General features: G+C 45.8%; 2 protein-coding genes across 4 annotated transcripts in view; one reads left to right on the top strand and one right to left on the bottom strand.

Annotated features, from left to right (window-relative positions):
* The window catches only part of PDK3 (pyruvate dehydrogenase kinase 3), a 78,201-nt gene extending 63,699 nt beyond the window's left edge, over positions 1-14,502 (top strand). Inside the window, exon 12 of the mRNA XM_032329859.1 lies at positions 3,863-14,502. Within this exon, the coding sequence (XP_032185750.1) occupies positions 3,863-3,893 (31 nt within the window). The 3' untranslated portion in view covers positions 3,894-14,502. The remainder of the gene's footprint in view (positions 1-3,862) is intronic.
* A 7,135-nt stretch (positions 14,503-21,637) lies between these two features.
* The window catches only part of PCYT1B (phosphate cytidylyltransferase 1, choline, beta), a 123,705-nt gene continuing 119,979 nt past the window's right edge, over positions 21,638-25,363 (bottom strand). For all 3 annotated transcript variants that reach the window (XM_032330422.1, XM_032330421.1, XM_032330424.1), the window contains exon 8: positions 21,638-25,194. In XM_032330422.1, the coding sequence (XP_032186313.1) occupies positions 24,982-25,194 (213 nt within the window). In that variant the 3' untranslated portion in view covers positions 21,638-24,981. The remainder of the gene's footprint in view (positions 25,195-25,363) is intronic.

Below are 25,363 nucleotides of genomic sequence, written 5' to 3' on the forward strand. Positions count from 1 at the left end.
GAATTGCCCAAACCTGATCAGTTCTTAGATTGTATAACAATCTGAGTAGAGTTCAAGTTGTTTTAAATCTAGAACAATATTTTTTTGGTGATGAGAGACCATCCTAGTTGTCCTGCAAAAGTATCCAACCTGGGTATTTTTGGCTTCTTTTTCAACGTGTCATTTAGCCTTTCCCCCATTTTCTGTATTTCCTATAAACTGCAAGTTCATCTGAAGATTCAAGAGCATTTTTTTTGTTGTTGTTGTTCAGATTACCTCATAAGCACTATTTCAGAATTACACTGTGAGACCCATGATATCTGACTGATCCCTCTCCATAGTAGAGTTGTTTTTTCCTTTCTCAACTAGAAAGTCATCTGGGGGCTCCTGAGTGGCTCAGTCAGTTAAGCGGCCAATTCTTGATTTTGGTTCAGGTCGTGGTCTCAGGGTTCTGGGATTGAACCCCACAGTGGGCTCCCTACTCAGTGGAGAGTCTGCTTGAGGATTCGCCCTCTCCCTCTGCCCCTCCCCCTCAGCTTATGCATATACACTCTCTCTCTCAAATAAATCTTTTTTAAAAAAAGGAAGATGTAGGGGTGCCTGGATGGCTCGGTGGGTTAAAGCCTCTGCCTTCGGTTCAGGTCATGATCCCAGGGTCCTGGGATCGAGCCCCACATTGGGCTCTCTCTGCTCGGCGGGGAGCCTGCTTCCTCCCCTCTCTCTCTGCCTACCTCTCTGCCAACTTGTGATCTCTGTCTGTCAAATAAATAAAATCTTTGAAAAAAAAAAGGAGAATGTAATTATGGCCTGAATCAATAATTTTATTAATGTTTATAAGTTATTTTGGTGAGTTACTTTTAATACCGTTCCTTTGATGTTTATTAGCTGACATTCTCCTGTGAAGTTCTTCCTCATCAACACAGGCCATTTAAGTACCTTTTTTTTTTTAGATTTTATTTATTTGTTTTAGAGAGAGAGAGCGTGCAAGCAGAGGGAGGGGCACAGGGAGAGAGAGAATCCCAGGCCGACTCCACGCCGAGTGGGGAGCCCGATGTAGGGCTCAATCCCAGGACCCTGAGATCGTGACCTGAGCCAAAACCAGGAGTTGAATGCTCAACTAACTGAACCACCCAGGCACCCCCATTTAGGTCCCTTTTGAAGTACAGCTCCTCCTGACAAAGCACGATAAGAATTTAAATCTTTCCCTTTAACTAGCAATTTTGAAGGTAAGAAGTAGAAATAAAATCCATCTTAAATGGTAACAAATGAGTTTCTGGCTTTCACTTTTTTGAGCATTATTATGGATAGTGTAGAATTTCCTTCAATACGTTTCAATTAGAACTAAACACACACACACACACACACACACACAAAGTGCTCAAGTCTTAAGTTTATAGCCTGACACATTTTTACATCTATATTTCTAGCACCTAGAAAGACCCCCCCCCTTTGTAATCAGACACTTACCCCTTTACCATCCCCACTATGTAGCCATTCTTCTGACTTGGTCACCCATTCTTATAACTGACTATCACTTGTTAAACTTAAAAGGAACATGTGGTATGTACTCGTTTTTGTGTGCAGATCTCTGTGAGGTCCACTGTGTTACTGCCTGTAGCAGCTGTCTTTCTGATGATTAAATTTGCACACCTTTGGCCACTGGTGACTATTTTGAGTCAGATCCTCGGTTTTCCTTTGCTAAAACTTTGAAAGCTTTTTCTGGCCCAAGATGATATTGCGGTCTCATCTTCTACCTTCCCTGCCTCCATCCTAGAATCCGCCATTTCCCTCAAGGAGTCCGGTTTGCCTCTAACAGGTGTTAGAGACCTTAATCTGGAAGTTGGTGGTGTACATTATATCTTGTCTATTCCATTTTTCTGGACAGAACTGTACAATGCATATTTTAATTTAATTTTATTTATTTTTTAAAAAGATTTTATTTATTTGACAGAGAGAGATGACAAGCAGGCAGAGAGGCAGGCAGAGAGAGAGAGGAGGAAGCAGGCTCCCTTCTGAGCAGAGAGCCTGATGTGGGGCTCGATCCCAGGACCCTGAGATCATAACCTGAGCCAAAGGCAGCGGCTTAACCCACTGAGCCACCCAGGCGCCCCATGTACAATGCATATTTTTAAACCATAAGTTTGTATTGATATTTTCAATTTGACTTTAACATTGCAATATCCCAGCCCAATGTATTGTAATTGAGCACACCTCTTCTTAATCTTGATTCTTAACATAATGCAACAGGAAGGTATTTGTATGCAAATGCAGTTGATAATAGCTTTCGATTTTGCCCCATTATAGTAGCATTGGTCTTTTCTGATGAATGCCATAAAGGGTATCCCTACTGATTTTTGTCTCTATGGAAGTATTGTGAGGGACCTCTGTACAGTATTGCTGCCACAGTCATTCATCTCAAAGATGAAACACAGAGGAGTTTGGTTTGTGCACGTGAGTGCAAGCGGACACGTGGCTGTGCACGCAGACATACACGCGCCATCCCTGGCCAAGACTGAGCTAAACCACCTTGAAACAATTGGATCCATTTCCATTGATTTCATTTTCAGTCTCTGTGTCCGGCAGGTGACATGTTGGGCATCACTGTGCAAGCTACTGCTCTGCTAGAGGGAGTTGTTTGGGTAGTACAGAAGCAGTCTTTATAAATAATATGGTCTGTTTGGACTGTAAAAAGCTGGCTTTAATTGAGTCTTGTTTTAAATGCCATTTTAAAACTCTAAATAGTTTAGCGGGTTGTATACTAATTATAAGTCTTGATTTCTAATATAGTATTAGGTAAACAAGTTTTAGCAGAAAGCAATATTTAAAATTGGAAAATGGTTAGCCTGATTATTAAAATTGTTAAATTGTACAAATAGGGTAATTGGTGGTGATCTTGGGCAAATATTTAGTGTAGCTACGGTAAACTCACGAGGTGAATGAGAAATGCTACAAAAATGTATTTTCGAATCAGATTTTTCTTTTTCTTTTTTGGGGGGCTTTTAAAGTTTTTATTTTAATTCCATTTAGTTAATGTGCTGTGTGATACTAGTTTCAAGAGTACAACATAGTGATTCAGCACTTCCACACATCGCCTGGTACTCATCATAATCTAATGGTATTTTTAATAACAGCTTTATTGAGATATAATTCACATATCCCATAAATTCACCCCCTTAAAATGTACACTTTTAGTGTCTTCACAGAGTGTGGGGCCCTCACCACTGTCTAATTTTAGAACGTTTGTACCATCTCAGAAATAAATCTTGTACCCATTAGCACTCATTCCTCATTTCTAATCAGGTTTTTAACTGAGAGTAAAGAACTGTTTTGAGGTATGTATAGGCGGGCGCCTGGGTGGCTCAGTCAGTGAAGCGTGAAGTGTCTGCCTTCGGCTCAGGTCATGATCCCAGGGTCCTGAGATCGAGCCCCGCATCCCTCTCCCCCTGCTCCTCCCCCCTACTTGTGCTTGCTCTTGCTGTCTCTCTCTCTTAAATAAATAAATAAAGTCTTTTTAAAAAGTACATATAAGTAATAAATGGTATTTCTTTTTCTGTAATAACCACAGAGAATAATTCTAAGAAAAGCTTTTTTTTTAAGATTTTATTTATTTATTTGGCAGAGAGAGAGAGAGAGAGATCACAAGTAGGTAGAGAGAGGGGAAAGCAGGCTCCTTGCTGAACAGAGAGCCCGATGTGGGGCTCTATCCCAGGACCCTGGGATCATGACCTGAGCCAAAGGCAGAGGCTCAACCCACTGAGCCACCCAGGTGCCCAAGGCAAAGCTTTTTGAATTATCACTATAACTAAATGCTCTGAGTAAATCTTGGTTAAATAGAGAAGGTTGTACTCCAGCTCACTGGCTATTCCTGTTATTTTTTTTTTAGGGACAAGATCAAGACTAATAGAACTTTCTAGAGAACTGAATGCTCATATCCTCTCTGAGAAGAAAGATTATCTTCTGCAAGTCAACCAGAGAGAACTCCTTTCTTCCACCAACTCTGAGCAAGGCACTATAGTTACTCCAGTGCTTGAATGTGTAATTTCTCTATATGATCTGGACCTTTTCCACAAAAACCTTCCTGTAGCTGCTCCAGATCCGCACTAAAGTAGTAACCTGAACAATTTTTCCTAGTACATTGTTGTGGTTTGGTTGGCGCCTGTCGTAAGAGAGCTCAGGGCCTTGTTAGTGCTCTGATGCCCTCATACCTTCCTCCTCCTCGTCATAGAGTCGAATGTCTACATTCTCCCCAGGATTCTAAGCTTCTTCCTCATTCCAGATACAGCCAGTTTCTGCTGTTGCTCTTTGTGACCAAACACCATGGTTTTCCAAACCACCAACTAAGGCCTGGGTGATCTGGAAGCTGAAGACACCAGCGGAGCGTGTCTTGGTAATTCCGCCCCGGGGCCCTTCCTCTCCCATATGCGTCCTTTCTCACTCTGTGGTTTCAGCTTTTGCCTTCTTCCATCCGATCTGAGTGAGGTGCGGCTCCTTTCACCATAGCTCTTACTCTCCAGTGCATTGATTTTATTTTAAAATTCATTTGTGTACTTCCATTCTGTCAATTAAAGCGTTCCAAAAGTCGTCTTGGGATTTTTCACTTAACCACTTGGTTTCAGAGATCTTAAGTGAAAAACTACCTTCCAGTCATTACTGAGTTTGTGAAAGTGGGAAGTGGAGTTTTTATGCTATGTAAAAATGCTGCCAGTCTACTTATTTTATTTTGTTCCTTTGTCGTTTTCTGAGGAATTGCAAGTCCCTGTGTGGTGCCACGTTAGTCATCATAAAATCGGCTTTTGAAGGGAAAAGGTCTTCCTTGTCGATTTTGAAAAATAATTTTCATAATTTTCATTTTTGTGAGTTGTTGGCCAGTTTTAGAACTGTCGATCTGATTTTCATACTCCTTTGCTTTTTTGCTGAAAGCAGGACTGGGCAGAGGCTTTGGGGTGAGGAAAGAGAAGCGAGGTTGTGTTGACCCCTCAGCAATGGAAGCCGTCCAAGAGTCTGGATTAAAGGCACAATTTATACTGCTCCACAGGATGTGTTTCCCTTCACTGTCATTTTTCATATCATCTACCTTGGTTTCTGCCTTCTCTTGACGCCCATATAAATGCATCCATCCAATTTTTAAGTGTGAAGCACGCTGTTGGGAAAGTTGTGCTTTGTAAAGTATTCCCCTCCCTCAGTGCCTGGTGGGTCGGTGCGGTCGCCCCACCGGGGGTCCCCGCGGGGGGCCTTCCCAGGAAGAGTTGTGCTTTGACCAGCTGCACGTGAGCCAGAGCAGCTCTTTCTCCTCATTCCCCTGAGTCGGATTTTGTTTCATTTCATTATGTTCCCTGAGCTCATGGTCATTCCCCTCATCTTTAGACGGGTCCCATCTCTTCCATCCTCAGAAGGATCCCATCAGAGAACTCATCTAATCCATCAAAGAAGAGAAAGACAGATGGACTCAGAGAGAGAGGGGACAGGATGTCCACATGGAAGCCTGCGGGCTGAAGGACTGAGTCGGTGTCTTGGGGATGGGGCTGTCTCATAGGATTGATTCCTTGTGTAAAAGATGTGAAAGTAATGACCCTTTCCATTTAAAGTCGCTGGCTTTCTTACCAACGTTGGATAGTATGTCATTATCTTACTAGGCTTCCATTCCTAAACATACACCTTTATACTTTCAGTAGGAAACAGCGTCGCGGGATGGAGGCCACAAATTCAGGCCTGCTCCCTCCTGCCTTGTTCTGGCAATGTTTTGCCATGTGGTTGAGGAGATTGTTAGCCGCCCCCAACCCAAGCTCCGTGTAAGGCTTGAAGAAAGGAAGGAAGGGGTGGGAAAATCCTATCACATTCTTCCCTTCACAGGTCTTTTCAAAAGTAAAGGCTTCTTTCAGTGTTCTCATGACTTCGTTGGTAGTCCTTTCACTAATGGACTCTGTGGCTCACTCCTACCCAGCCGCCCCAGTAGTCTTGGCGTTCCCGTCTGCTTTCTGCATTAAGAGTTGAACTCCGCTCCCAGAGCAACCGTAAGAAGAGTTGCGGGAACATCTTGTGTTCTCACAGCTTAGTGGCCCACGCATTTGTTTCTTCTCTTGTTGCCTGTATGTGCTTCTCCGAACCCAGGTGCGTCCCTCTGGCTGTTTACTCGGGTTGTGGAAACAAATGGCCAAATTACTACGTAGAGTTGGTAAAATAAATAGACATCGACCTTTTTCAGCTAAATTCAATCAGTTCTCCCATTTCCTCTGTGTTTCGCTCTCATTTACTCAATTTTTAGTATTAAGGGACTGCAGCAACTGTTTGGACTAGTTCATGGCACGTAGTAGAGGCTTAATAAATAGTAGTTGAATCAAGAAATGAAAACTGACATTTACCTTGGGCGGGGGGCTGTGTTTCCACGTTCTTCAATTATTTTTCTTTCCAAAGTAGAAACACTTCAAGTCAGGAGCTGTGGAAATACTGAATCTCCTATTAACAGGGCTGAGAAATGACTTCAAGATGTAGAGAAGGGAAAGGAAAGAAGTAAGGATGGACCCACAGGAACCATCTGGGTTTTTTTTGTTTTGTTTTTGTTTTTGTTTTTTGGGTCTCTGAGTATCTGATTTTGGTTCTTTAGTACACTGGATTCTTTCCATCCAGTCAAGTGAGATGATTTTGCAGCCTTGCTTAGAGGTTCCAAAGAGCCTTCACAGAAAGCCTCCCGTCTGATCCTCAGTGTGCTGTGCGGTGGGCCATGTGAATGTGGCTTCCGACCCTCACATGCGTTCCAAAGCAGTTCTTCGCTTTGCTGGGGTGAATGGAAGGACCCAGGTGAGTAGTTGGGTCGTCTTGTTCCTAGACCTGTGCTCTCAGTGGTGCAGCGGGTAACCAGCATCATTGCTTTTGAGGAATTTCTTGGGTATATTAACCCTCACGGTTAAGATATAAGCCAAAATGTGTCTATAGGGCAAGAGAATTGCATTCAGGAGAGGTTTTCTTTTGTGTGTTTTCGTTTTGGCATAGTTAGATAGAGGAGATAATCAAATGGATTTGGCAGCTTTTACCTAGAAAGACAGGCAACTTAGAAGGTATAGCTGTAGGTAATTACTAGAGTTATTTAGACTTAATTCTAGGTTTCATTTAACTCCATGTTCACTGCCAGCCCTTTCCTACAAAGACTCCACTTTCAGTCCTTGCTTTTATCCTTCAGTGGCCCGGATTACAGCTCCGGTTGGATTTTCTTCCATATTCACAAACACGCTACTCTTGCCATTCCTGATGAACAGTAACTGGGCTGCTTCTCAAAATTCTTGTCTCACATTCTTTCCCCCTCAATCCTGTGGATGCCTTGCTTTATTGTCTTCTAGTGTCTGGTGGTCCTGAGAAGCCTCAGTCCGGACAGGTTGTTCTTCGCCATTTGTAGATGGCCTGCTTGTTTGTACTGCATACTTGGGGCCTCTTGTTTATCCTCAAAGGTCATGGCTTTGTTCAAGTCTGTGTCAGAACTGACAGTTGTCTGTTGGCTTTTTCTGGTCCATGATGAGCGGTGTGCACTGACATTCGGGCCTCACTGCGGGTCCTATCAGTTTGTTCTCTTCCTCAGAACTTGGTCCCTGTCTTGGTTCTGTGTCAGCTGGCCTTCACATTCTCTTCCCTTGGTTGCTTTCATCCCCTTGTCTTTCTTGTTGCTGTGAATTTTTTTCTATGGGGTCTGACCCTCCCGTGTCACTAACTCAAGTGCTCCGCAGTGTGGATGGAAGGCCTAGCTGTTCATAGTGTGAGTTTCACTTCTGTTACGGTTTTATTTTTGATGTCTTTCTTTTCTTAGCTCTGCCAGCTTTTTCTTTCATTATGTTGTCCTCTTTGACTCTTTGTTTCATTTCTTGGAAGGCTGAACTGTGTTGTCTACAATTTTTCCGATTTCTGAAAGCATTGTTTCTAGAGCCTACTTAGTTTGTCTTAGGCTTCCTTCCTTCCTTTTCTTTTGGTGGTTTTGCTCTTCTATTATTATACAAGTATCATGATGGGTTTTTCTGCTTATTATTTGTCTTTGCATGGAACCAGTCCTAGCTGCCCAAGAAGAGTGAGGGGAAACTCCTCGACTCCTCTTTTCTCAAGTGAGAAGCGTTTGAATGGTCGCCTTAGGACTTAAGCGATATTGCTGGGTTGTAAGGGTGAAGGCTGTTGTGTTTCAGTTGGGGAGCTGGATATAGGGGCATGAGGAGTGAAACAAAGCCTCCTTGGGATATTTTGTCTTCCAAGTGCCTTCCGTGGGTGCTGCCAAGTCCTCTGCCCTGGGGCCGCCAGGTCTCACTGCGGGGGAAAGGGAATCCTGCTTGAGTTTCCCCACTTCCACTAGGTGTCGCCCTAGCAGGAGTCTGGAGGCTTTGTATCTGGATTTGTGTGGTTGCCCCCAACCCCACCCGCCAGGTTCTCTTTATCTCCTGCACGCACAGATGCCGCACCCAATGTCTCACCCTCCCCTCCCAGGTGTGGTTGTGGAAATGAGCCCGCACAGCGTGCACAGGGCTTCTCCGGACTGCCGCCGGTCCTTGTTTCTCCAGGTTAACAGATGATTGGTCCAGTCCTTTGGCAACCTCTCCTGAACTGCCCAGCAACTGTGGTCAAATGCGAGAATGCTCCTCTGATTAGTCTCCCACTTCGTTGTATCTGTCAGACACTCCCCCTGGAGTCCTTGGTATGGGGTGGTGGCTTTTATTAGTTTCATAATGGACAGCTTCTTTTTCAGTTTTTGGATGTGTGTGTTGAAGGGCAGGAGCACTTATATAAACATGCATTTATTCTGCCATCTTTCCCCGGGGTCCAGGTGCATAAACATTGACTTTGAAGATAATGTCCTTCATGGTCATAATCTGTATGAAAGTAAACAGAAGAAACCAGTGTCACTAGCAGGAAAGAACCATTAATAACTTAATCAATACAGAATTTTTGTTTGTTGTTCTGTGTGGAAAGATAACTTTTAACTCAGGTTCCTGTTCCATTGATTAGCGGTATCAGTACCTTCTGCTTTGAAAATAGAGGACGTGGTAATGAACTTAAGAAGTTATCAGCCACTGACAATTATTAATTAGTTAATTAAATATGATAGAGTATTTCAAACTAGCACCTAATCAGAGTTATCAACAGATTATTGATAACAGAGTTATCAACAGCTATTTTCAATGAACAGGTTGCTAGTCCAGCTGTCTTATGGAGGGCATTGACCCCGGTGAGAGCATGGTTGTGATGCAGATTTTCTTACTGGTCTTTTCATTTCAGCCCATTTGAAAATTTGGTTCATTGAGAAAGAGGGGAATGCAGTCCTCATCAGGATTATTTTTGTTATTCCCGAATATACTGTGAGATGGTGCATAGGTCTGGGGCCTACTCTAGAGGCACACGAATTCATATTTCCAAAGTGCTTTTACAGGTGGACGTTGGGGTGGGGGTTTCGTGGGGCCGTTTGTCGGGTTGAAGTGTCCTTTCCTCAGCAGCCAGCATATTCCACCAGGCGGACTTTCCTCACCTTCAGAGGCCAGCGTAACGATCAGGGAGCATGAGTGACAGCCTCGCTCTAGGTACCACACTCCACCTCGCAGCGCCTTCCTTCCCCAGAAGTCAGGGTGCGAACTGGAGAACTGCATGCGGGTCCACGTGTCAGGGATGAGCGAAATGAAAGCGGTAGACGGAGGAGTCATGGAATAGGAAGCTGTGCTCGTTCCTCCATTTCAATAACGAGTGTCTGTGGTGCACTAGCAACTGTGTGGAACGCTGGGCATGTGGCAGGGATCAAGCAAACGGAAATCCCTGCCTCGCGACCCGTTCTTGTAGGGGAAACTGACAAGACACGAAACGAATGTTTCCGGTGCAGTGGAGAGAGAAGTAAAGTGAAACAGATCAGTACAATGGAGAAAATAAAGCCAGGAAGGGGATACATGGGGCGAGCTGAGGGGCCCCAGGTTCTATAAATGTTATTTTCGTTGTGGATAGATGTGTTTCTTAGACGTGTTTCTTAGATGTGTTTCTTGGCGATTCCAGAGTTGTTTCCATTTTTGTATTTACCCCTGGGCATTGGGAGAGTCCCATCTTGTGCGCTGGGCTCTGAGCGCAGCTCCGCAGGGGACCCTGCCTGGGCCGGGGGTGGGGGGAAGCCAGCCTCTAGGTATGCGGAGCCCCAGGGCCTGTTGCCTCTCCTCATGGCGGGGGGACCCTGGTCAGGTGAGAGGAGCCGGCTCTCACTGTCCACGTTCATGTAATGGTGGGCGCTGCTGCTGCCTCATAACCAAAGCGCAGGGACAGGTTGCAGGGGTCTTTTTAGGACCTAAGAAATCATAATTTACTTACAACAGGGGGATGAGGCTGCTGGAGTTAAAATAGCAACTTGTCAAGAGGAGAGACCCTCTTTAGCACTTGGACACTGGTTTTAGAGGAGGCGGAAGGGATTGCCCAAGAAGGCTTCCCTCTCAAGCCCTCAGGTTGGCATTAGCCGTGGTCACCCCCAAAAATGCAGAGAAGAAAAATGACAGCAGTATCATGGTCACAGACACCTTAGAAACCTATTCCACTTTCTCGTCGGTCTCTAAAACAGGGACCCAAATTGCCCGATGCCGACGATGGGGTCCATGTGGCGTCCGTGTGGCTGGGACAAGGGCTGCTCTTTGTGTCATGACACAGTGGCCCTCTGTGGTTTGAGAGGCAACAGCAGAGCCGCACCGGGTGCTCTCAGTTGTTGGCATCCACTGTGGCCCGTGGCCCCACGGTGGCAGGAGAGTAGAGTCGAGGGGCAGGAGAGTAGAGTCGAGGGACCGAGGGACCGGGACAGGAGCAGGAACTGAGGTGAATTTCATTGTTCCCCTGGGCAGGGCTAATTTGTCACCCTCTAAACTGTCTTATTTACATGTAAATAAAAGCAGCTTAGGGCCTCACTGCCAAAAGCACCCAACAAATCTCTGCTATGGTTTCTGGCCTGCATGGCAGCATGGGTGTCCTCGCAGCCCTATATATAAGCCAGAAGCCCATGCAACGCGGTGACTCCCTGGCTCTCCTGTCACCTCTACGGGGCAGTACGCCTCCTGCCTCCTGGCTGCAAGGGACACCCGCCCTTGCTGGAGCCTGCATAGCTCTCCAGAGCACCGGAGCTTCGTCCCTGGAGTCCCGTAGCCCAGTTTAGATTCTTGGGCTTGGTTTTCGTGGGGTGTTGGGAAAAGTTAGAGAACCAAGTAGTAGATTGGCGGTGATACTGGGTCCAGGAAGCTCACAGTGAGAAGAGTGTGTACTTAACCTGCAAAATATTTCTCTGTTCTATAAATCTCTCAGTGACATTTGGATTAATCAAGCATAATTAAATGTAGTTAGATTTTTGTCAGATTGTAGTTCAAAATAATACTCATCTATGGAGAGGGTAATATATTCTGTAGAAATTTTATTAAGCACTTTAGTTGAGCAAACACTAAAGAGAACAAAATCAGTCTCAGGAAGGTTAATTACTACAAAAACAGAAAGTATAGTAGATTATGTAAATCATTTTGATTTTGAATACCGTGGCTTGAGCTTTAATTTACATAGAGAGGTATTTTGGATTTGTTTTTCATACTTTCCAAAAGTACAGAATTGCAATTGCATTCTTTAAAAGTTCTAATCACTTTAGGTTTCCATTATGTTTGCCAAACTTTTTCGTGTTAGAGTTTCCAAAAGGGAGGAAATGGAACCACATTCTTTAAAATGCAGTTAATGATTTCAATACTCCACAAAGTTTGTTTCAGCCGCAAGAACTGTGTTTTTATTTCTGTACCTTTAAAGAAGTGATCTTTTGAAGAGAAGTCTGAGGGGACAGAATGGTTGTGAAAGCACCCTGCTGTGCCTGGCCTTTCAATAAATGAAAAGAAATTTTTTTAGAAAGGTAAAACATAAAGAGCTTAGGCTATTAAGATAAATCTTTTTATTTTAATAATTTCTTTCAAGGGAAGAAGTAGAGAAACCAAAATGACTTTAAATGTTATATTTTTTTGTACTCTGAGAATTCCATTTTTCACTATGCTTGCATGTCTCAGGGAATAGCCTTTCATAAGAATCCCCGTGCAAATCTCTGAAACTGTATCACAATGTATTCTGATTTGATAGTTCTCGTCTAAATTTCTAGAAATAGAATTTCAAAAGTATTGTCATCTCAGGAACACAAGATTACCCTAGAAACTTGAACCTCACCCTTATCACCACTCAGATTCTATGTGCTTTAGGCCTTTTCAGAGTAAATGACACCTGAATGTCCTTTGGTTCGTGGCTGTACGGAGGTGTCCATTCTACTTATCTGAGGTGTTCATAGAAAACCCCTGCAATTTGATTTTACTTGCTAAGTTTGCTTCTTGACTTTCCAGTTTTCTACTGGATTCTGTTTTCTCTTGGCATCAAGTCTTTTGGAGATAATAAAGTATTATTTAAAAGAACATTCCATTAACTATTTCTAACTTTCGCCAGCCTAAAAGTGGCCTGCCAATGTGAATTCTGTGCATACCTTTTCCGAATGGGCCAAAATCGCACAAATGTCACGGAGCATATATACTGCAAGCAGTGTGTTGCCCCACGGTTAGCAAAGTATTAAGGAACATCCAGCTCCTGCTTGGGGCTGTTTCCCCAGCTCTCTAGTTCCTCTTTGCCTTCCAATCTGGTCAAAAATAGCAAGCTAAGAATGGAATGCCTATTACTGACAGAACTACTTAATGTTTTAAGATACTCTTACCTTGAGATTCTTTTGGAGAGAAAGGAAAAAGAATCCTAACATTCAATTCTGACTCTCTTTTGGCTCTTCATACATGCCAGACGTTAAAAAGACAATTACGAACATTCAGCCTGATTGGAAGTCAAAGGCATTCTCCATTTAGCCGCGCTAACATTGTGTCACCAGAAGCGTTTGTGAAAACAAGTAGGATGAGTAGAAGATTTCATACTACTGTTTATAGTAACATCCTGGTACCCCCTTTCTTCTAAATTCCATTTTATTACTGTCCTTTGAACTGTTAAAACCATGGGAAACCTCAATCAGTATTTTAAAGGGCACTATATTTATATGAAGAACTGGTGTATATGCCTTTATCTCAAAAATTGTTGAGGTTACTCTCCGATGTGTTTCAATAGAAGAAATGCTTGAGAATAATTACAGCTAAAGCCTGTAACTGTGGGGATCTGAAAACGCTGGAGACGGCCTGCCACTGAAGAGGGATCGGGCTGAATGGGGGGCCTCACCGCCTTGCTCGCTGAGCGCTATCAGGACCCAGAGTTGGCCCGGCTGGCGTAGCCACGGCACAACGGAAAATAGAAGGGGCTGGACCAAGATCGCGTATCTGCTCCCTCTTACCTCGCCACTTCTAGAACTTTTATCAGGGAGAGCATCGCCTCAAGTCCCTTGGTATCTTGCCTTTCACTTTTCAAAGTTCCTCCTAGTGCTACCATGTGACTGTGACCCAGTAATTGTGCATATGCTTCAGATGATTCCTAAACCAAACCTAAATGTGTCTTGACTCTGAGTAGACAGCCAGGGCAAGGTTGACCTAGAAAATAGAAAGTATTGAGTATTTTAAAAATTGAAGTGGACTTCAGGGTTGGGGGGGCATCGCTTTCTAGTGCCCCCTCTGCTTCCGTGATGCTCCTCGTTAGAGCGATCATTCTCTTACGCTGCTGTGCGCTAGAGGCGAAAGCCACCCTCGGACCCAGACCTGGCTTTGCGCTTCAGCCCGTCCCCGGCAGCGCGACCCGCGCTTAACAGAGCGGCGCCCCGGCTTGAGTGTTCTGACCAACCAGCATCAGCGTCTCTGCCGGGTTCGGAGGTCAAGTCATTTGAGGTAACGGCTGCTTCATCTGTCGCTCTAAGTTCACGTCCGCACAGAAGTACACAGGTGCTTGTACCCTAAATATTTTCCAGATTTAGCACCCAAGTTGCAACTACTTAAGATACGCTTGAACCAAATAAAAGAAGTCATTGCAGGGTCCAGTATAGCATCATGAACATACCTAATGCTGCATTTAAATGTAAAGTTACTCGCTTGGCCGGTTTTTCATCATAACTCTTTGACGCACAAAAGTGGTGTCTACGCTGGGAATCATAGCTGATGTGACAAGAGAAGAATATTAAATGAAATAAAAGTTCAATACAGTTTTTGTATTTGTAAGTCCAAACTTGACCTGGTTCACTTTGTGCATCTGTCCCCCTTCGCCACAGTGGTAAATGTATGCGTGTGTCCAGTGTTCACGAGCTGCCTTGTGATTCATAGAGTGAAATCCAGCCCCCTCGTGTTCTGTGCTGTTCTGTGGCCTGGCTAGTACACTCTGCCATGAGTGAGGGATGCGTTTGGTTTGAGGTCATTTGCAGCCTCACATTCTGTGGAGAAATGTGTTCTGTTGTTGCAGTTGTCAGAAAAAACACAGCCAGAGAAGCGTATGGCTTGGCAAATGTTCCCCGTGAATTGCAGAGCCGTGCATGGTGTGTGTCATAGCCACGCTAGTCCCGGAGCACGTGGACAATTCTGTACCAACATCATCGAACAATAAAACGGTAGTTGTCATTCACTGTGTGTCCGTGTGGTCCTTTCCTGCGCTCTGAGCCTCATCTTCTACTCACATCCTGAAATTTATTAAGTGAGCAGCACCAGGCACCTTTCTAAGTTGCTGGGCATGGACAAGGATATTACTTGAGATCTTATGATCCATTGGAGTTGTACATTGTTTGGATTCTTGGTAGCGGGGAACATCCAGTTGGCAAAACAAAGGCGCTGTTTAACAGTAAATAGTTTTAATGGTATTTTTCAAAATATCCATGGATCAGAGGAAGGGGACCATATATTGTCCACGCCGGGACAGTTTTGACATGAAAAGAGGATTGTTACTAATTATACTGCGAGGCATGTAAACAGGTGGAAACCAGGGCTGTGCTGGGCAAATTGGGCCTCACTGGCCGTTGACTGCCTACACCAGAATGACCAGTGCTGGTTAAATGCATATTCCTGGGCTCTCCCTCCACTCCATTCAGATCCTCTGGGCTGGGGGCTTCAGAATCTATATTTTAACAAATGTCATGGGAGAATTCTTCAAGAAGTCTGAGTTGGGAACGTTGCCATATGGAATACACAGAAGATAAGCAACTTGAAATTTGCACCTAAAGGGCTGTTGGTTCCCTGGTGTCTTTTGAGGAACTGGGGGAGCACCGACACCAGGATCCAGGGCCTCCACAAAGACACGTGACAGAAGTGCACTTCTGGACTTGCTGAAGGACTAAGAGATGTGGTGTTTGTGTTATTTACCAGTGCGTCATTCTCTTAAGCAACATTCAATGGTGAATGGTCTTTTTAAAATTTGAGAGCAACATACCTGCTATCTTGTGTATTTATCGCTAAAAAACAGACCTAGAAAATTCAATGCAAGAAACTTGGGTTTGAATGGTTCCTGAGGCATGCCAATTTTAGGAAATCAGCACATCGGCCCTGACTCTGCTGTGGCTTGGTTTCCGTGTCTATAAAATTAGGGAGTTGGACTCAATGGTTCCAAAGTTCCTTCCAGGTCTGCTGTTTTATGGCACTCTTTAAAACCTAAAATAGGATGCAGGTACTGATCACCGGCTTTCATGTTGTGATCTATTTTGCCCAAAGCACACAACAGCAGTGGCTCTTGAAAGTAACCGTAGCTTTTGTATTTTTCAAGAATCTCTCTGAATTTTACCAAAAGTCAGCCACTGTACTAACACATCCTTCGCAACTAGGAAATAGCGTTCTTCTCATAGCCACTCTGGCCCTGTTTTGAAATCACATGGCACGTATGGATTAGATTTACCAAGAGACTCTCCAACTGAATTATCTGTGATTTTGGGAAGCCACTACAGTGCACTGCCCCCAGTGGGTGTTTTGACTTCCTTCTCACTCTCTTCGAGGTTTTCCAATGACGTAATGCATGTTTGCAAATGATTATCTGCTATTTTCAGATGTTCCCTTCGTGCTAACACATCAGTGGACTCTTGATAACATGAATAAATCATAAGGCATCATATAGGAGGGATTGCCTCTGGGAAGGTTTCCTGTAGACCACTGTCCACCATGAGAACGCTGCGGTGATGGGACTGTTCTTTATCTGAGACAGTTGCCACTAGCCACCTGAGCACTAAAAATGTGGTTGGTTCCACTGAGGAACTGAATTTTCAAGATAAATTGTGTTCTAAATTTTTATTTTTTTAAAGATTTTATTTATTCAGAGAAAGCATGTGAGTGGGTGGGGGGAGGGGCAGAGGAAGAGCGAGAGAGAGAATAACTAACCGACTCAGCGTTGAGTACCGAGCCCAAGGTAGTCTGGATCCCAGGATCCTGAGATCAGAACCTGAGTTGAAATCAACTGTTAGACGCTCAACCGACTGAGCCACCCAGGCGCCCTGTATTAACCTAAATTTAAAAAGCCACATGTAGCTAGTGGCTACTGTGTTGGACAGTGCAGCTATATAGCCATTACATGCTGTTGAATTTTGGGGTTAACATTGGGCACCCATTTTCACCAGTCATTGGTCTGGGAGCTTAACAGTATCTTTGGCATTTCTAAATGTTGGTCTTAAAATGAATCCTTTGCCCATTGCCCATTTCTGACACTTTATCACCTTAGTAGTCTCTCTTTGGATAAGCAAATGATACTTAGACCTTTTCCTGTCATTTCTGTATGGTGGATCCGTTCCCATCTTTGTCGTACAAGCCATTGATCATCAACCTCTAAATCCAGTTGCTCTCTGAGATTCCCTTTGTTCCCCGAGTTGAAGTATTAAGTACAGCCCAGAGGATCTCAACTTGGTCTTACTGGAATCTGTAAGTTCTGGACCCCATTTCAGAGCCATTCCATCAGATGGTCTCTGGTAAATACTTTTTTAAATGTTCCCTCGGGAGTACCTAGGAGATTCTAACATGTGATCGGGTTGAAAACCGCTGATGAGGTCCTAACTACAGACCCACCTTTGAGATCAGTAGAATGCTGGCAGCAGCAAATCCTGTCTCCCTCACACAGAGTGGGGCCCAGGGTCCTTGCAGCTTTACTGATGTCCTGTTTCACAGGTAACTGAAAAATACTTAGAAGAGATCAGCCTTGTTGATTTGAATTTGGGGCAGCTGAGCAGCCTTGCTGGGTTTATTTATTTATTTATTTACTTTTTCTTTACTGTACAAGAAACTCTAAGCTAATGGTACTCTTACTGTCCTCTGATATTCTTGTCCAAACAGAATTTGTCAGTCCTCAAACAAAATAAACATGTTAATGATTTTTAATAACAGTGATGGATGCAGAAGCTTCCACAGTTCCTTAGTAACAGCTTCATATAATAGTGTAATTATTTCTAAAGTTAGGGATAATTATTGTCACTTTGCACAGTAATTGGAACAGAACTTCCTATATGAAAGCTGCTCTTTTCCTAGGGCTTCGACTAGTAACAAAATAGCAAGTTTATGAGGGCAGATATTGCCCCATTATCCAGGTGAGAGAGGCCCGTCAATCACACAGCAATTGAGGAATTTAGGGTGAGACCCCAGATGGCCATGTCATTCATCAAACAGCTCTGCCCACATAGAGTTCTGGCCCAGGCTCCACACATGTTGTGAAGGCCTTGAAGGAAAGTGTGTGCTGATGCCTTGGGACTTTGGCAGCTCACCTAGAGCCTTACTGTTGATGGGTCTAGCTAAGGGACGGACATCATCAGCCTCCATTCAGCATCCTCCAAGACTGGTTTCTAAGAAGCTGAAAATCTACTTAAAATCTCCTTATTTTCCCCCACTCTGAGTAAGAGTTGGTAGTCCTTGCTCTCGGCGAAAGTCTGAGCACCCGCACCCAAAGAGATGAGTAAAATAATGCAAAATCACTTGTTAGTAAAATCATTGTAGAACTCTATTTGGCAGAATCTGAAACTTGGACTGTTTATCAAGAGCTTAGGAAAGTCAGAAGGAGTGCCAGTCAGGAGAGGCCAGGGTTGAGAGTCAAGCTACTGAGCTGAAATTGCAGTGTGGAACAGAATTGTGCCTTCTTTAATCCCTGCATTCCCAGGACCGTGTACTGAATGCTCCAGACAGGAATGTAGGGTAGGCTTTAAGTCAAAAGGCTACAAGAGGAAAGCAAGTGACTCTAGAAAGGAGCATGGGGTACTGTGATACTGGATGGCTGGAAGTGAGCTCTAGATTCAAGGGGTTGAGGTCAACGTCCAAGGACCAGAACAACTAAAAACCAGGCAGAACATAGGCAGGAAACAGATTCTGCCTGATAGTCAAAAACTGTATTCCTGGGCTTGTTTCAGCAGGAATGTATCTGATGATCAAAGGCTTTGGTTAGCTGCCCTTTTGCTTCTTGTCTTCTTGAGACAGCCAAGTAGAAATTGGAGGATTGGTATAGAGAACAGAGCAGGGGGACTCTTAAACTTTCTTCTCTGTCAGCCATGGCTCTGTGTTTGTGAGTTGCAGATCCAACACTTCTCTCCTCGTGGACCAATAGCATGTGCATTTGAGTCAGACATCTTCCTACTTATTCTACTTATTCTGTGCTTCTCTTACAGACGTCCAGACTTGGGAGGAGTATTTTAAGCAGGTTCATCATGAGTAGACACAGGAATGTTAAAAAGAATATCTGCATGAGGGTTGCAGTTTCTCAACTGGGAACTGGGAAAACATTCAAGGGTTTCTGATGATTATTTTCAGTCACCTTGTGGTAGACAACATAATGGCTCCCCAAAGCTGTCCACATCGTAATTCCCAGAATTTGGGAATATGTTATATTACATGGCAAGAAGCATTAAAGTTGTTGATGAACTAAAGGTAGAGAGATTTTCTTGCGTTATCCACATTGGACAAATATAAACACAAGAGCCCTTCTAAGTAGAAGAGAAAGGCGGAAGCCATGTTGAAGTTGTGCTATGTCAGAAAGACGGCACTGGCCATTGTTGGCTTTGAAGATGGAAGGGGGCCATGAGCCGAGGAAAGAAGGCAGCTTCTAGAAGCTGAAAAATGTAAGAAACATTCTCCCCTAGAGCATCCAGCCCTGCCGACACCTTAATTTAACCTGGTAAGACCCACTTTGGACTTCTGACCTCCAGAGCTGAAAAATAGTAAACCCGTGTTTTTTAAGCCACCGAGTTGGTGACAGAAGTAGGAAACTAATATACACCTCTCCAACTTCTTTCTACTCATGTTAATTCCTGGGTACCAGTTATGGAAAGAAAAAAAAAATCACTGACTCAAGTGTGTTCATGTTGATTTGTGGACAGACTACTGAATGGCATCTTATCAACGTCTGTCCAGTGGAACATGACGACCAGGCGAGAAAGACGGGTTCCCTCCTCAGGCTATGTAATCAGTCATGTCCTGCCACGTGCATGGCAGAAGATGACAGGTTTTCTTCGAACTTGGAAATTTTCGAGTGACAAGCTCATTTCCAAGTATAATTAGCTGAAAAGGTCCCTGTGGAAAGGGTAAAGTATCCCAACTCTTTCAGGTATAGATTCATTAATTCTTTTAAAATAGAAGGTTACATATCAAATATTTTAGTTATGTCTAATCCCTCCATCAGAACTCCGCTTTTGTGAATACAGTACAGTAACCTGGCACATCAGTTCCTTTCCCTGTCCCCCGAGAGAGACAGTGAAGGTAAGGAGAGCAAAAATTGCTTGTAGGAAACAAGCTGACCCTGCACTAAAGCTCTCTCAAGTTTCCCACATTTGGTCAGCAACTGCTGAGAGTCAGCTAATAAGGTATTTTTTAAAATATAAGTTATGGCAGTGCAGCTGGGCCTAACAAAGATAATTAGCGCTGACATATTTATGCTCTTAATGGTTTTTTCAGATTTTACTGGTGGTGTATTGGTTTTTACTTGAGGGTTTCCTTTTTATTTTATTTTATTTTATTTATTTGACAGAGAGAGATCACAAGTAGGCAGAGAGGCAGGCAGAGAGAGAGAGAGAGAGAGAGAGAGGAGGAAGCAGGCTACCCGCTGAGCAGAGAGCCCGATGTGGGACTCGATCCTAGGACTCTGAGATCATGACCTGAGCCGAAGGCAGAGGCTTTAACTCACTGAGCCACCCAGGCGCCCCTACTTGAGGATTTCTTAAAGGATTCCATCACTGGGTATGTATTTCAGGGCTGATGACCTGTCATGCTTTATCCGAATGGCACCTCCATGGGAATCTGTCTAACCGCTCTTGCTGAATACCTGAAGAAGTTGCTTAAACATTCACCTCCAATAACCAAAGAGGCTCCAGTACCAGAGGATTCTCTCTCTCTCTCTCTCTCTCTCTCTCTCTCTGTGTGTGTGTGTGTGTGTGTGTGGTTTGTATGTAAACATTTTTGGTAGTGTACCTTTTTATCCCAGGGGTTCTGTTTATTAACAAAAGCTAATTCTTTTCTGGGCACATGTTAGAGTTCTTCAATATGAATTTTATTATGCTTTAGAACGGATTTTTCCCTTGAGAACCTTTCTGAGGTGTATCACGAAGTGAAGAAGAAACCTGTGGCTGTTACTGTAATTACGACCTGTCAAGAATGTGTCTGATCTGGGTGGCAAAGCCGAGTAATATGGTCTATGAATAATAGGTATTCTGTTTTTTAAATGGATTCCCTGGCTGGATACAGGCCTGGCTGTTTCTCCTAGGGTCCCAGCTGATGTTAGAACCGTTGCCGTGTCACGGCTCGAGCTCACCAGCTGGAGTTCACAGAAATCCCCCAGTCCGGCCGGCGGAGGGCCGCTCCCAGTTCCCGGCACCATAACATCGGCCCTCATTGCCGGCATTTGGGATCCTGATGAAGCGCCTCTACCCCCATCTCTCTGCTTCCCTCTAATTAAAGGCGCTTTCGCCCAAAGACCGGCCCGTGGTGGAAACGGCCCCGCCCCACCGCTCAGGTGCAGGTGCGAAGCTGCCCGCAGGTGGACCCATCAGGGAGGGGCGGAGCCCGCGCGCCCTTGGAGGCTGAGGCGCGGACGCTGATGCCCGCAGCCGCGGAGGTCCCGGGCGCCTGGCGGGCCCCGTCCCCAGTTTTCCGCCGCGTGAGAGGTAAGCCCGTTCTCACGGTCGCCCAGCTGCCGCCGTCCAGCGGGACAAGTGTAGGGACGGCGCGGGCTGTGTCCGAAGTTCAGAGGCCTTTCCAGGCAAAGACCTCGGCGGCCATTTCCATGAACCCTCTCATTTCACAAAAGCCGAGCCTGAGGCCACGGAAGTGAAGTGGTTCGGCCGGCGGGGGTCAGGGAGCCAGACAGCCGTGGAACCTCCAGCTCCAGGTACCCCCCGCCCCCGGCCCCGCCTGGGCTCCCCAGTGTGACCTCCCTTCCCGGTGGGTCTGTTCCCAGCGAGCTACAGTACGGGAACGGGAACCCCGTAGCACGCTTTTAAGAAGCACGCCAAGCCCAAGTGCAATGATGCGTCCCTTTATTTATAAACAAGGTGGGAATGCTGTGTTCTGTTGGGGAGCGGGAGCGGTGGGGGAGGCACGGGGGGCTGGGGGCGGAGGGCTGATTCCAGTAGTTTGCGTAATTCAGCACCAGAGCAAATGCTTGGGCAGAAGGTCGTACTTGAACCCAGACGAGTCTTCGTCTTCTTGTATGTACAGCAGAGTCTTAAGTATGTATGCTCTTCTTATGGCTTTGTCCCAGGACACATCGCAGTGACAAAACAAAAAAGTCTGCAAATGCCACATGAGCTGATTTTTTTTTAAAAAAGGGGGAAGAAAAGGTCTGGTGGCCTAGACTAGTGCTGAATGGATGCCTGAAGAGCAGGAACATCTCTGCTCCCAAACCGGCTCATCTGATTCAGCTGTGTCTGTTACGCCATCACGTCTCTCTCTCTGGGGTATGCTTGGGTGCTAAAATAAGTCCTGAAGATGGAGAGAAAACAAATGCACAGTCTTCCTGTACCCCCTCAAGGGATGGACTCACAGTGACTACAGCCCGAGGCCTGAAGCAAGACTGCAAGCCCACAGAGCAGGTCAGAAGGCAGTCTTGGCTCTCAGGGTCGCTCCTCTTGAGGTTGGTTGCCTTTACTGTTCTGAGGTCCTGGCACACGGGAGCTGGCTTGCCAGAAACGGGCCGTTCAGTGTGGCTAGGCTATTAGAGTTTCCCCTGTGTGTTTTAGCTGGTGGAAGGGTGAACATTTGATTTCAGGGCCCTGGGAAGGGGATGTGACAGCAAATGGAGAAGTGGTGGGACGGGGGAGCTCGTGGACATGGCACCCCACCCCGCATGGATAGTCACTGACCTTGGGTGTCGGTGAAAGGAAGCCTCCCTTCTTCACCTGTTAAGGGGTGAGTGACACTTTGAAAGGGAGCAGAAAGTCCCTGCCCCTCCACTCCCCGGCTTCCAGCCGGATTTTGCCCACCCTTCTTCTATCCTGCTCCCTCCTTCTACAACACTCTGTACAGTTCTGCAGTCCTCAGTCTAAAGCTTCCTTCCCTTTCTAGGGCAGAAGGGACATTTCCTTGCTTTCTGTCATTTCTGCTTGCCTCGTCAAGCCTGCACATGATTTGTACATCTCTCACTCCAGCCCTGACTCACTTGCGGCCATGACCGTTGACCCAAAACATGGGCACCCACACCTTCTCCTGGGAAGAACGGCCAGGAGTGTTACAGATTGGGTTGTAGAGTCCCCGCCTCCATTTCTTCTCAGCCTCATGGCCCGAGGACAGCGGGGAGGGATTACTAGAGGACAGCGTGGAGACATGAGGTGAGATTTAGAACGGTTTGTGGGTGATTTCAGCCCATCTCTGGAATAAGCCAGGTGTTGGTGATGTCCCATCGTTGGCAGCTGTGACAGCACTGAGTCTGAGTCACATAAGGGGCACCTGTCAGCAAGGTGTGGAAGGCCTGCAAACACAGCGTCGGCCTGGTGGAGCCCCACATGATGTGCTTCAGAGCGCAATTCAAGTAAGCGTGGATCTGTCTGCCCTGGGTGATGGAATAAGCACATAAAAGGCCTTCCCAAAGTAGTTGCCCCTACATAGTGAGGTCCAGAAATGGGTTGAGAGCACAGGTTTTCTACAATGGCCTTCCCTCTCTCCAGGTCCCTCTTTGCTTCCTTTTTCTGTCCTCGTTCTCCCCACCTCGCCCGGCTGGCTGTGCTCATCCTTGCACTATCCCAAGTGTCAACCAGCTGGAATGAGCAGAGAGGCACAGTGGAAAACTGGGGCCTCGCTCCTTCTGCAGAGCAGTGCTCTAGGTCCTGGCTACAGAGAGCTTCCTTCTCACATGCCACATTCCCGCCAGCTCTTTGTCCCACGTGAGTGCTCAACAGAACCCGGGGGAGCGAGCCAGGACAAGGGGGTTCCAAGCTAGCTCAGCCGCATGGTTTTGCTTCCCAGCAAACACCACTTCTCTCCAGGTGGGCAGGGAGGTAGTTCAACCCCGTCAAAAGGGGAAAGACATGCCACCTTCCTTCATTGGTTGCCCCATGTGTCACCCAGAAAGGCTGGTTCCCAAGGCCTCTGAAAAGGGAAGTTTCTGTCACAGGAGATGCTGAGCTCTGCCCACAAGTTGCTGGTTTGGGCCTCTGCTCTGTTAGGCCCCAGCTCTCCCTTTGGCTTTGCTGGCACAGACAGGCAATGTTTCGTCTACCTAGGGGTGCGGTTCTACCCCCTGACTCTGCCTGCTTCTCTCCTCTCTGTCATTAGCGGACAGTAACTTCAAACGACTCAGCAATGCTTAGGCTCTTCATTCCATTTGGCAAACATAGGGCTGGGGATAACCATATAACCACGTAGTCCGTTTCAATGCTGCGATCACACCAAGGTTCCGTAGCGCTCTGGGAAGCTCTTCAGAGGCTCCCTCCAGCCAAAAACATAATGGGAGGCCATGAGAACAACATACTCGTTTCCTGGTTGGGACAAGACATTTCTACAGGAATCCAGGATGATTTTTTGACAAAGTGCCCAAGTCACAAGAGAACCAGGTAGTCCTTTAGACCAAGGATTTCAGCGGGGGATTTGGGTGAGAGCAGGAGCATATATTGTAGAAGGCTACCACCATACATTCATATGGCATATGGTATACACCCCGGATAGCATATGTGGAGCATACGGAGAACAGATACGTGCAGGTAGCACCCCCTATTGGTATACTATGTGGTTTGGTACATCAAATTGTTACTTGAGGCCTATGAAATTGTTAACTGGTCAGAAATGGGAAAAGCCATTCCAGAGTTAGCATCCTTTTAGGAGAAGCTCCAGGAGACATTTACCATCTGCTAAACTTGGAGCCAAAGCAAAGCAGCTCCTCTTCATTCATACATACACACACACACACACAGTGTTTTTCTTTGTTGCATTTTCCACAGATTAAGGTAATTTGTGGAAACCATGAAGTCAAACCAATGATGAAAAGTACAACCGGGACCATATTAGGCCTTCTGTGGCATTCTCCTCAACAGAACTGTCCATTTTATAAGAAGTTAAGGTTCATGCTAGATGACCTTCTATCTATCTGATCTAAAGCACGTCTTTGTCTATGCACCACATTCCTAGAACTGTAAAGAATCGATGTGCTGCAACATTAGGTCTCAGTAGCTAATCTGAGAAGACTGGAATTGGCCTTTCACTTGACTATTTCAGAAGTACTTTGCCACCTCTATCGGAAACAACTTTATTCTGGCAGAGCTTGGGTGGTAGGAGGCAACGTGCAGGGCCCTTATGAGCTGGAAGTAGCAGATTGAGGGAACAGCCGCTTCCATGGGTGGTGGACTTGGTAGGGATGGGTGCAAGGACCAAAGCAGAAGACACCCGACTCAGTGCAAGTCTCCTGGGGGTGCTCTGCATCTTTCTTTAGCAAGGTTAAAGTAGTGATTCTAGATGCTGCTAAGAAGGTTTGTAAAGGTTGTCCGGCTTGAAACCTCCATGCAGAGCCCAAGTCTTATGCTGAGTGGAGACTGAGGGAAAGCTGGTCCCCAGGCCTTGGCTTAGCTGAGCTGCAGCTCCTGCAACCGTCACTCTTCCAACCCCACCCAGGCACACCCGGTGACCCCACCCTCGCCCCAGCCTGTGCGGTGCGGCCCTTGCTGTCTGCCGGCAGCCTTTACTTCTCATCCTCATCCCCCTCACTCATGCTGCTGATGGAGGCTGAGGCTGCTTTGGGTGAGGAGGGGGGTGAGGTTTTGTTCGGGAGCCACGAGAAGGTGGGCGACGGGGAGCGGGACGGGGACCGGCTCCTGGTGGGGCTGCTCACGGGGCTCTGCTTCGGGGACAAGGCCTGCAGCATCCGGCTACTCCTCTCCTGGAACATCTGCTTCTAGAGAGAAATTTGAGAGAAGGCATCTGTTAAGTTAGTCACCTGAGGTGGCAGGGAAACAAAAAGGAAAAGCAGGAAGGAGAGCCACCACCCCACAACACCGGTCCCCACAGACTGGTCCTACAGGTGACGTCATCCAGGACTATATATAGGGAGCAGCTGAGTGAAA

Source organism: Mustela erminea, chromosome X (genome assembly GCF_009829155.1).
Source record: "Mustela erminea isolate mMusErm1 chromosome X, mMusErm1.Pri, whole genome shotgun sequence".
Lineage (NCBI taxonomy): Eukaryota > Metazoa > Chordata > Mammalia > Carnivora > Mustelidae > Mustela > Mustela erminea.